Source organism: Cannabis sativa, chromosome 7 (genome assembly GCF_029168945.1).
Source record: "Cannabis sativa cultivar Pink pepper isolate KNU-18-1 chromosome 7, ASM2916894v1, whole genome shotgun sequence".
Lineage (NCBI taxonomy): Eukaryota > Viridiplantae > Streptophyta > Magnoliopsida > Rosales > Cannabaceae > Cannabis > Cannabis sativa.
In genome coordinates, this window is record NC_083607.1 from 31883135 (window position 1) to 31896126 (window position 12992).

The 12992-nt window shown below is 34.3% G+C and overlaps 2 protein-coding genes across 5 annotated transcripts; both read left to right on the top strand.

Annotated features, from left to right (window-relative positions):
- The first annotated feature begins 277 nt into the window (after positions 1-277).
- On the top strand, positions 278-2850 carry LOC115698152 (phospholipase A1-IIgamma). Its single transcript, XM_030625334.2, has 2 exons — positions 278-1183; positions 2087-2850. The coding sequence occupies exons 1-2, from the start codon at positions 476-478 to the stop codon at positions 2717-2719; spliced, it is 1341 nt and encodes a 446-aa protein (XP_030481194.1). The 5' UTR covers positions 278-475; the 3' UTR covers positions 2720-2850.
- Positions 2851-3069: 219 nt separating this feature from the next.
- On the top strand, positions 3070-5894 carry LOC115696947 (uncharacterized). Of its 4 annotated transcripts, none has more exons than XM_030623847.2 (3): positions 3070-3292; positions 3456-3617; positions 4819-5082. In XM_030623847.2, exons 1-3 carry the CDS (start codon positions 3268-3270, stop codon positions 4947-4949), a joined length of 318 nt encoding a protein of 105 aa, XP_030479707.1. In that variant the 5' UTR covers positions 3070-3267; the 3' UTR covers positions 4950-5082. The 4 variants fall into 4 exon arrangements, with proteins under 4 accessions (XP_030479707.1, XP_030479705.1, XP_030479706.1 ...); XM_030623845.2 differs by lacking the exon at positions 4819-5082 and adding an exon at positions 5503-5894 and having other exon boundaries at positions 3083-3292; XM_030623846.2 differs by lacking the exon at positions 4819-5082 and adding an exon at positions 5518-5894 and having other exon boundaries at positions 3095-3292.
- The last annotated feature ends 7098 nt before the right edge of the window (positions 5895-12992 follow it).

Sequence of the window (12992 nt, forward strand, 5' to 3'; positions counted from 1 at the left end):
TTGACAAAATTTTGAGATTTTGGAAAATTTTAACACGCTTAAAATAAGGTTCAAAGAATCTATTGTATATGCCACTTTTTTATTTTACAGGCTGAGAAAGAGACAATTTGAACATTGAAAAATTTATATTGTAAATTATTCTAAATTTCTTAAAATTTTGGATAATGTATTAAATAATTATAATTATAATGTACACTATTATCAAAAAAAAATTAAACTAAAAATTAATTTTTTTATAAATGCTGAAAGAGGGTTGCATCACGCATTTTAGTGGGCTGCACCCATTACTATTTTCTATATTGGTGGGTATATATGTTAGGTAGTGTTGATTTATCTTCATGAAAAGCGCCCGTTATAAATTTTGTCTTTATTCTCTTAATCAGAAACGCAATTTCTTTATGGTTATCATGATAATGCGAAGGTATTAGGTAATATCATCAAGAAATCTAAACGCAACTACAAATTCATTTCCAAAATGGATTCAGAGAACACTGAAGCAACGTCAATAAGAACAAGTCTGAGAGGACTCGTTCTCCCGAAGTGCTTTGGGAAGAAAAAGAAGAATACAAAGAACACCAGTAATAACTACAATAAAATGGATAACATAGCTAGCATATGGAGACAACTGAGCGGCCAAAACAACTGGAAAGACCTATTGGACCCTCTCAACATCGATCTTCGGCGATACATAATTCACTATGGAGAAATGGCTCAAGCTTCGTACGATGCTTTCGACACTGAAAAGGCATCGAAATTCGCAGGCAGCAGCCGGTTCGGGAGGAAGAACTTTTTTGACAAGGTTGGGCTGGTGAAAGGGACTCCTTTCAATAAGTACAGAGTGACCAAGTTCTTTTATGCGACTTCTCATGTGGATGTGCCTGATGCGTTTCTGATAAGGTCTCTGTCTAGAGAGGCTTGGAGCAAGGAGTCAAATTGGATGGGGTACGTGGCTGTGGCCACAGATGAAGGAAAGGCTGCACTTGGGAGAAGGGATATTGTGATTTCTTGGAGAGGTACGGTTCAGACATTGGAGTGGATTAATGATTTTGAGTTTAATTTGATTTCGGCTTCAAAGATTCTTGGGAATCATGATGGTGATCCTAAGGTTCACCAAGGATGGTACTCCATCTATACTTCTGATGATCCTCGTTCCAAGTTCAATCAAATTAGTGCGAGAGAACAGGTAATTAATCTATCTATAATCTTTGGCGTGTGTGTACATATAACTATTACTTTTCATATAATTATCTTGTGGGAGTTCTAGGCTTAGATTGCTTCTTAAAACTTATTTCATTTTCGGAAAAAAAAAAAAATAATTAAGGAAAGAATATTAAAAAAAAAAGTGAAATTTCTTTTAATGTAACGTGAAAATGAATTCTTCTTATTCCATGTGGCTACAGTACTTTTAATAGATATTAAGGATAATATTAGAAAAATTTGAGTTTTTATATTAATTTTTCTATTTAATTATAAAATTTTTTCATCTTTACATTATATGAACTTGAATTGATTATCACCTAAAAAAATAATACTAAAAAAAATATTTGGCAAAAAGTGATTAAAAAGGATTGATTTTGACTTAAATATTTTTCATATAAATATATTTTTGATATAGTATAAAAAGAAGTATTTTTTAATATTTTCTTTAATTAAGTAACTAAATTAAGCATAGAAATTTAAATTTCTTTTTTAATATTTATTATCGGACTAAAATTTAATAGTTAAATATTTTTAAAATTAATATTTATAATTAAATTTATTTAGTACCCATTAATGAATAATACCATTGAAAAGTATTTCATGTATATATATACATATACGAAAATTAAAGGAAAACAAACAGATTAAAAGAGACATAGATTTTTAAATGTACAAGTGGCATTTTAAATGAGATTGAAAAATATAATTTGTTGGGACAGGAATGAGACATGATTGTGGGGACAAGTGATATTTTTCTATAAACATAGGATGTTAAGTGTTAACAATAATATAGTTTCCACATATAGAATATTTACATACTTAAATTCCTATGTGCTTGGTTCTTATAAACACCAAAATTATTTGTCAATGTGAACCTTATTATCAGGTTCTTAGTGAGATAAGAAGACTAATCGATCTATATAAGAACGAAGAAACCAGCATAACGATCACCGGCCATAGCTTGGGCGCTGCAATTGCCACTCTAAACGCAGTAGATATATTGGCCAACGGATACAACAAACCGACAGTAATTTCTAATCACGATCACAAGTGGAACACCAACACAGCAACATGTCCGGTCACCGTCTTTGTCTTCGCCAGCCCTCGAGTGGGTGACAACGATTTTAAGAAGCTTTTTTCATCGTTTAACGATCTACGAGCCTTGAAAATCAGAAACGCGGCAGATATTGTCCCGAACTATCCCTTTATTGGGTATTCGGATGTGGGAAAAGAGCTAGTGATAGACACTCGAAAGTCTAAGTACCTTAAGAGCCCTGGAAGCATTTCGAGCTGGCACAATTTGGAGGGCCATTTGCATGGAGTTGCAGGCACGCAAGGGAGCAAAAGCGGTTTTAAGTTGGAAATTAACAGAGATATTTCTTTGTTGAACAAGAGTATGGATGGGTTAAAAGAAGAGTACCTTGTGCCAATTTCATGGCGGTGTGAGAAAAACAAAGGAATGGTTCAACAAGATGATGGTTCTTGGAGGTTGATGGATCATGAGGACGAAGATGATTGATAATTTTCTTTTTCTTCTTTTCCAATAATTAATAATATTGTTCATTATATTTTAATTAAACTCTTTAATTTGTTTACTATAGCGATCAACTAAAATTAAATATTATATATATGCTGATGGATTTGGATAAATATTAATATTCGGATCAAGTGATTAATTCACTAAGTAAAGGGCATATGGAGTATTTATTTGTTCTAATATATAAACTTTTAGTATGCTATAGTAATATTATTATTATTTAATAAGTTTGGTATATACTACAGTGTATATTATCTCTGAATTTTTATTATTAATTTTTTAAATAGATGGAAAAATAGGGGCTGTTCGGTAATCATTTTAAAAATGATTTTTTATTTTTTTAATAAAAAATTTAGTAATTTAAAATAAAAGTACGTTCGGTAAAATATTTTATTTTTTATTTTTAAAATTTAAAATCAAATTTATGTAAATTTTCAAAAACAGATTTTGAATGATTTTAAAAAAATTTAAAAACACTTTTTTCCTCTTTTCTCGCTTCTCTCTCGCTCTCCATTACTTCTGCAATTTCAATGATCTTCAATGGCTTCCGTTCAGGTAATCTCTTCCTCTATGTATATCACTCTCACTCTCACTCTCACTCTCTCCCCACCTCTCTCTCTCTGAAAGATTTTTAGTTTAATGAGATTTAGGGTTTAATCTTTGAAATGAGACTTTAGTATTTTACTTTGAATTGGGTTCTACATTTTTTACCTCATAGTATTCTCGCCGAATTCGAAGCTTGGGGTGTCGTTTCTGAAGTACTCGTTTTCGGCGACACCGTCATTGCCGAAGGTCCAAGTCTTTCTGGCATTACGCACGGAAGCTCTATTAGGCGATGCCGGATATTCATGGCCTTCCTCAGGTGACGGACTACAACAAGGTTGGTATGTACTTCTCCCATATTATTTTTTAATAATTTTTTTCCAATTATAAATAGCTTTCTTTGTTGAATCATTCATTGGATGAGTCCTTTGGTAGATCCACATACTGAAGCCTTGATATTTTCTTGTCTATGAGTATTTTCTTTTTCATTCCTTTTAATTTGGGATAAACATATTTGTTCTTTACCATGATTTTGGTTTGATAGCAAAAATAGAAGGATTTGGGGAAAAAAAACTCAATACTCATTACTGGAGACTTTACTCTTATATTTAATTGTGACCATTCTCTTATATACACACTTTAAAATATGTTTATGGTTTAGGAAAGAAATTTAGATGGTGGAAAATTGAAAAGAATAATATTTTATGCTACTGATCTTCATGTGTTGAATAAGAGTTGCATCGTGGTCCTATCCTGGTGTAAGATGTTTAATTTATTTTGACTTTATTTGAGATTGCAAATATTGTGTGTTTTGATAGGAAGATTAGATGGAATTCATATAGCTTATATATAGATTTCTTTAGGTAGATGTGAAGGAATTCTTATTTGGCACTTAATAAAGATATGCTGATTCACATACTGTGTACTGTGTAGTCTTTTTGTTAGTCTTTTTTTTTCTAAAGATTCAAAATAGTGTTATATGGTGGCTTTGGATCTGCATAATTATAGAAAGTTAGTTTGGTATACTCTTTCATTTGCTTTTTCCTCATATGGGTTTCTTTCTTAATTGACATTATCAAGATTTGGATTTCAGTTCAGACCATAGATTAATCAAAATACCACTAGCTAAATCTTGGTACTAGGATAAGATATTTTCTTAAATATGTCTTTAGTGTTTTGTTTACATGTGGGTTTGTGCTAAATGCAGTCATTAAGTGTTGTCTTGTTTTTATTCCCATCTCTCTGTTCATCAAAACCATATAAAGAGTTCACTATGAGCAACGATGAATCCCATAGTTTTCATCTATCGTTTTGTGCTTTGAGCTGTAAGTGTTAATGAAATCTATGTGTTTGATAGAATGAGAGGTAGAAGGCCTTATTTTAGGCTAATATAAAATCATAAAATTGAGATATCTTATCTATTTTGCTGAGGACAACTGAATTTCACAACTAAAAGATTTATTTGGTTATAAATTGACATTTGCTAGTAATAGAATTGTGTTAATATGTTTGACATTTTCTATTTGATGTTTGTTAAGTGTTGCTAGCTGACGGAGATAGGGGCAACAACGGGAGGCCATGCCCACCCCTAATATACTTTGTTCTTTTTAAAATTTGTGTGCATATGAACTGTTTGGTTAAATCTCTCAATAACCTGTATGTGTTGTAAAATGTTAATTGTGTGTTTTATAATATGTAATTATACTATTTAACTCAAGCTTACCTAACATTACTAATCCAAAGATACCCCAATGATTTCTAGTGTAATTATATTTCTTGTCTATTAACTCAAATTTACATGTTGATATGTTGATATGCTTATTCAAGGTTTTGCTATGTCTTAATAAAGTTCATGTTGTTTCAGTACTTGCAAAATATGGACGACTGTTCTATAGTATCTCCTGTTTGAATCTTTATTGATTATTTTATGAAAAGAAATAATGGATCTGAAGTATTCTTAGAATGGAAAAAATGATGTATGGGTCATGGCTAGCTGTAGCAATTGCTTACTGTTTTTAGGTTGGCATGAGGCTAATTAGCATGAGAAGTTACTTTAAAGAAGTTATCTATCTTTGAATTTTGATTAGATAATTTATATGAAAAAATTAATATCAATTAACATTGTTTAGGAAAATATTATCTGATTGATTCTGGATATACAAATATGCCTGGTTTTCTTTTTCCATATCGAGGAGAAAGATATCATTTGAATCAATATGCAGATCATAATCTTTCAGGAAAAAAGGAGTTGTTCAATTATCGACATTCGTCTTTGAGAAATATCATCGAGCGGTACTTTGGCGTATTGAAGGCTCGTTTGTTGGGTTTAGCATTTCAAGAGATTAAATTCGTGAAATGGCGAATGTCTATGATGAAATTGCTGATCATATATGGATTATGGAGAGCAAATCCACAATGAAGATAATGAGTGAAACTTATTAACAATTAGAAATTTTTTAATATTTTTCTTCAAGATTGAATAATTATTAGTTCATATTTTATTATGACTTTGTCGGTTTTATGTCATAGATAATGAGTTTCGTGATTTTAAATTACTTGAATTTTTTTAAGATGTTAATGAGTATTTTTTATTTGATTTTTTTTTTATAATTTTTATATATTTCTTTAAAAATAAAAATAAATGATATTCATAATTTTTTTATTTAAAAACCAAAAAAAAAAATTAAAATTTATGTTTTTTGTTTTTAAAATTGTAAAATAAAAATATTTACAGAACATACTTTTATTTTGTGTTTTTAAAATTATAAAACAAAAGTAGTTACAGAACATACTTTTGTTTTTTGTTTTTAAAATTTAAAAACAAAAGTGGTTATAGAACACATTTTTGTTTTTCGAAAACAAAATTTTAAAAATAAAAAATCTACTTTTATTTTTTAGTTTTTAAAATTAGAAAACAAACGTGTTACCAAACGCCACCTTAATTACTCGTAAGTTCTGATGGATTAGGAGTAAAAATCATAAACGTTTCTTGGCTTTCACAAATTGCTACTCAATTTGCCTCGGTTTAATAGAGGGGGCCTAAATCTTAAGCACTTTGAAGATTTTTTTTTTTTTTTTTGGATGAATGAGGAATTTCATTGCACAATAAACTTCTTATGTTTACATTTTATGGCTTTTCATGGAGCATATATAATTCTATACATCAATTTTGTAACAAAACACTTATAACGCTCTAAACCAACCTAAATCTTTTTGATCTATACAATTAGGCATTACACAAGTAATCCTATTTTTCACTAGCCATTTAGTTTCTCGGACTAGCACCTTTGGATCAGTGCACTCCTTGCACCAGAAAAGTTTGTTTTTGGCCTGCCATATCTTGTAAACCAAAGCAACAATGCAAGTTGTGTAACAACTCCCTTTGAATTTACTCGGCTTTTCTCGATTAATCCACCTCAGTGCACCCAGCAGAAGCATAGAGATTTTAGAAAATCCTTCGACGAAACGTCGATGATACCCTGCTAAACCGAGAAAACTTCAAATTTATGTTACTGATTTCATCCTCTACCAATTCTTCACAGACTCAATCTTGCTTGGATCAACCATAATCCCATTTCTTCCGACAATATGTCCTAGAAAAGACACCTCCGACAACCAGAATTCACACTTTTTGAACTTTGCATACAACTTGTGATCCTCTTCTGACTGAGAGTATACAAGGATGTCATCGATAACACTATGACGTAATTATCGAGGAAATCCTTGAATACCCTATTCATGAGATCCATAAAGGCTGCAGGAGCATTAGTCGATCCGAATGACATTACAAGAAACTCATAGTGCCCATATCTGGTTCGAAACACAGTCTTTGGTATATCTTCTTCCTAGATTCTGAGTTGATGATAACCGGATCGTAGGTCGATCTTTGAGAATACCGTCTTTCCCTGAAGCTGATCGAACAAATCATCGATTCTGGGTAAGGGGTACTTATTCTTGATTGTCAAATTGTTTAGCTCCCGATAATCAATACACATTCTGAGGGAACCATCTTTCTTTTTCACAAACAGAACCGGAGCTCCCCAGGGCGATACACTGGATCGGGTAAACCCAATATCAAGCATCCCCTGAAGTTGTAACTTAACTCCTTGAGTTCTGCTGGAGCCATTCTATACGGAGCTTTGGAAACAGGTTCAGCTCCAGGTGCCAAATCAATCACCAAATCTATTTCTTGTTGTGGCTGTAATCCCGGCAACTCTTCGCGAAACACGTCGAGAAAATATTTTACCACTCCGACTACCTCAGGCCCAAATGTTTCAGGTATGCTGGAGTCTATGACCACTGCTAAAAATCCTACACATCCGCTGTGCAGTAGATCCCTAGTCCTTAGCACTGAAATAATTGGGATCCGAGACCCCTGAACTGATCCAACATAAACAAATGGATCTTCACCTTCTGGCTAAAAAGTCACCATTTTTCACTTACAGTCTATACTGGCCGAATACTTGGATAGAAAATCCATCCCAAGTATAATGTCAAACTCCGTTAATTCCAGTTCTATAAGGTAAACACTCAACTCCCTATCCTAGATCCTAACCGGCATATAGAGATAACTAACTCCCCGCTAGGCATTAGGGTTCCAAACCCTCTTTCAAGAATATCACAAGGCCTACCCAAAACATCGATTATTTGCATAGCCACATATGAGTGTGTAGCTCCCGAATAAAATAATATTGTAAACAAGGAGTTGTTGGCGGGAAGTTGACCTGTCACGACAGAAGGACTGGCTGCAGCATCAGCTTGGGTGATAGCAAACACCCGAGGAGGAACAGGTTTTGCCTCTGACTTCTGCTCTTCTTTCTTTGCCTGAGGGCAATCCTTCTTAAAATGCCCCACCATGCCACACAGAAAGCATGTCTTCCGGTTGCACTCTCCCGAGTGATGTTTCTTACAACGTGGGCACTCAGGGTAAGAGTAATCCTAGTGTCCACCTCTGCCTTGGTTCCCACGGAACCGCTTGCTTTGCCACGAACCAGCAGATGTTGGGGTAACTTTCCTCTTCTGATTTGTGGTGGAATCACCACCATCCCTACCATAGGCAGGAGTAGGAAAAGTGGGGGTTCCACCAACATTCGAAGTCACTCGGGGCGCCTGAAGAAATTTCACAGCACCCTCAGCTCTCAAAGCTTTTTCAACTATTTCAGCATAAGTGGTTGCTTCATTGATAGTGATCACCAATCATGCCTAATCTTGACATTCAAATCGTCTAGGTACTTTTCTTTCTTACTGAAGTCAGTTGGCACGATACCCACGACAAACTTGGCCAAACGGTCAAACTTTGTAGTATACTCAGTAACCGACATCCCCTCAGTTTGCACTAATTCGGTGAACTCTTTCCACTTAGCACTGCGGACGGCTTCATTATAATATTTGGCGTTAAATAATTCCCAGAATTCTTCCTAGGTCATTGTTAGGTTTTATGCCCTAAATAAAACTCTTTACAATCTGATTAGTTATCAATATAAGAAATTTGAAGTGGTTGATGTTTGCATGAATTTTACATGCTAATGGTTTAATATGTTTAATATGTTTATTACATTCATACACACAAAATAAGTTAAATCCAGATCATATGTTTATTCACAATTACAGTATCGTCAACACAGTGGAATGTGATTGTGATCATATGAATCAAAAGTTTTGGTCCCTGTTTCATCAGTGTTATTGGATTTACACTAATGTGATAATCAGCGATGATGTGTACTTACACTTGGAGTAAGTGTTATGTTCTTTCCAGGACATTAGTAAAGTATACTAGTTTCGAATGTATGGAGTATACATTGGACTGGACCGATATTGCAACGAAGTTAAGATATTACAAACTTACCGTTATACATATCTTTCCAAGTCAATATCAGTAGTTGATCTTAAGATTGAAAAGAATCTAAATCCTGATATGCTTGGGCTCAACTCAGGAGTGCTATTCATGTTCTTTGATTTATTAGTTAAGCCTACTTTTGGGTCAGGGTGATACGTATATTTTGGGAACATGATAGTATGATTGAGTGGGAGTGCTGAACATAAATATGGAATCTATAGCTTCTACTGGTGTATAGAAGTTAAGTGATGATTCCCTTCGAGCTTAGCAAATAGAAGTAAATGGATGAGCTCTTGTTTAACTGACTAATTATTAGATCACTAAACACCATTTACAGGTAGCTAAGTGTTTTAAGGGGCAAAATACATTGAGGGGTGAGAACGGTAAAGAAATCCCATCTCGATGTAAATCATCTATATAGAGGATCTTTAAATCACAATAAGATTATAACAATGGTTAAATGAGATAGTATATTGGTATCGTGAAACATACAATATGCTCTATATAAGTCTGAGAGTGCAATTCTAAGTTCTAAGAGTGGATTCAACGAAGAATTAATAAGTAGGAATTTACTTGGTAAATTTGGTTCACTTATTGGAAGCTCAGCATATAGATCCATGGTCCCCATTCTAGTTGAGAACATTCTGCTTGTAAGACTCATTAATTGATTCGTGATTGATCAATTATAATTCTAAAGTTAGACTATGTCTGATTTTATGAATTTTCACTAAGAGGTGAAATTGTAAGGAAAAGAGTTTTCTAGGTTTATTTATTTATTAATAGACTTTATATGTCTAATTAATAATTAAATTAAATGACAATATTATTTAATAATGTATTTTAATTATTAAATAATTAGTTTTGGCATTTAAAAGGTTAGAATTGGAAAATTGGCATTTTTGAGAAAATAGAGATAAAATTTGATAAAATTGCAAAATTAAGTGGGGCCCATTACAACACCTATGGCCGGCCACTTATAAGGCTTTTTCAAATTATTATTTTCATTATTTTAATGCCAAATAATTCTAAACTTAAACCTAGTAAGTTGCCTATAAATAGAAAGTGATGGCTCAGTCAAAACACAAGTTTTCAATAAGCCTTTCTCACAGAAATTTCTCTCTTCAGAAAATTGAGCCTTCCTCACTCTCTACCTTGGCCGAAACCTCTCTCCCTCTTTTCCTTCATCTTTTTCGTGACCCTAGTGAAAGAGTAAGTGCCCACACACAGCAAGCAGTAACTCAATCATAGATTGGAAGACTGTGAAGGATCAAAGCTTGAAGAAGAAGGAGATTCGGGCTCAGATCTTGATTATACTCTGCTACAGAAAGGAATCAAGGGTTAGAGATCTGAGTGGAATGAGACATTTATTCCGCTGCATCAATGTAAGGTTTTCTTAACTTTATATGTGTTTATTTTATCGTTTTAGAAAGTTCATATTTAGGATGTTAATAAACATACTTGTGAGTAGATCTAAGATCCTGGTAAAATTATTCCCAACAGTCATAATAGTGACGTCCCGAGTGATGGTTATCAACTCCCACCACACGAGAGCATCCTCCTAAAACTGAAATGTGGCGCAGGTCACCCGATCATTTCTCACCACCCCTATAAAATTCAGAATTCGTTCAATTACTGTGAGCCATTGCTCAGCCTTCATTACATCAGGACCTCCCAAAAACAGTGGAGGTGCTTGCTTGAAAAACCTTTCGTATAACGGCTCCATACAGTTGCCAGCAACATGTGGTTCTGCTGGCACCGCTAGAGCTGCAACGGCCTGAGCTTGCTGAGGAGGCACGACAGGAAGACCCTGCTGCCTTAATCTCTGAATTTCTTCATCTTGTTGGCGAATTCGATCTTGCATTTCTACAAACCTCTGCTCCTAATTCGGAGGAGCTTGAGGAGGATTTACAGGACAACCACCCTAAGCTCTGCCACGACCACGGCCGTGACCACGAGGATTCTGGGGATTTTGATTTCCCTGACCGCCTCCGGTCTCAACCATCTTACCCTGATTTCTTGTATTTCGCTGGGCGTCCATCTTATAGGACTTAGCCTGCGAACCCATAAGCCAGGCTAGTTAGACAACGATCATAAAACTTTATACCGCTCTTATGCACTTAAAGGCAGCACACTTAAAATCAATAATTATAATCTAATATGCTTCCTAACTTTCTTTAATAATCATTTAAAATACTAAACAACTACGAGCTTATTGAACCGTGAACCGAGCTTTCTCTGATGACGATTGTGCATGTCTTAGCAAGCTTCGGTAGAGAAACTTGGCGGCTCTGATACCAAAATTGTAACGCCCTAATGCTAAGGCACGCTATAGTGATTTTTCAATTACAGTGCTAACCAAAGCTTTTTCTCGAAAAACGTGTCAAATTAAAACTTTTATAATAAAAATTAAACTTTATAATTTACATAGTAATTTACAAATATCGAGATTCTGATTCTAATCTTTTATGCAAAATACGTCTAAATATAATAACTAGGTCGCACAACGACTAAAAAATAAAATCCCCAGATGTCCCGAGACCGAACACTCCAGGTCGCGCTGCTTTGACATGTACAACCTCATCTCAGTTCAGGCTCACTCTTGTTCAGCTTTCGCCTTTTCTTTACCTACACATGGAAGCAGAACTGTGAGTCAGCAAACTCAGTAAGAAAAGTATATAACATATCATATAATTTTTGACTTGTATTTAGGCGCCCATACACCTAATTACAAGGCTTAACAGATGAGGAAGAACGTTCCATGCTAGGGTATAGCCACTATACCACATACACTACGTACCTCACTGTACGAGTGTTGGAAGGATTTGATTCATACCATGAGTACCCCTGGGTGATATACCACACACACTCAGTACTTTCCCGTACTTGTGCTGGTATCACTGTAATGTACTCTCAAATAATATTCACTATACCAATACACCCTATACCTTAACTATACAAGTGTTGGTAGTGCAACTAACATTTTAAGCATGCATATACACATAACATATACATACACTCAGATATTGATATCACACATTATATACAGTTCTTACCTTCTTTCCAAATTCAAGTGTGTTGGTCGACCTGAACAGAAAGTCTCGCGCTAGATGGATGCCCAAATCACAAAATGAAACTGGGTAAATCACACGATAAAAAACCCTAATCCTGAAAACCCGAACCCACAACCCTAGGTTATGTTATACTCTCTAGGGGTTACTCAAACTCTAGAAATAGGAAAACCCCCAACTACGGCACTAAAATGGACAAAAATTAAGAAAATGAAGCGTTTGGGGGCCCTGCCTAGCCGGTTTTAGAGGTACTGGTAAAACTAGCTAGCCGATATGCACCAGTTCACCCCAAACTTTCCATTTCTTGCTCAATTCTCCACCAAATGCAACCAAACCTTCCAGAGTACCTAAACAATGCATCGACAATATTTTCCAACCAGTATTTCACAAAAAAAACTCATTGAAGCTGAACATGCCATTAGAGATCAAAGCTTTGAACTCAAAGCTCAAACTTGCATAAATTCAATCCCATACACCAGAACCAGCTGCAAAAAGCTATAATCAACTCAAATGAGCTCTAGAATTTGATCTACAACTTAACCTAACCCTAACAGCCACCAATTTGTGAAATCGCTACTTGAAACTAATAAAAATCTTGAGAAAACACAACTAGAAAATAACTAGAGTTACCATAGCTTAAACCTCCTTGAATCCCTTGCTGAAATCACCAAAGTTCAGCAGCAAACTGTTGGGTTTTGTGCCATAAATAAAACCCTTTACAATCTGATTAGTTATCAATTAAGAAATTTGAAGTGATTTATGTTTGCATGAATTTTACATGCTAATGGTTTAATATGTTTATTACATT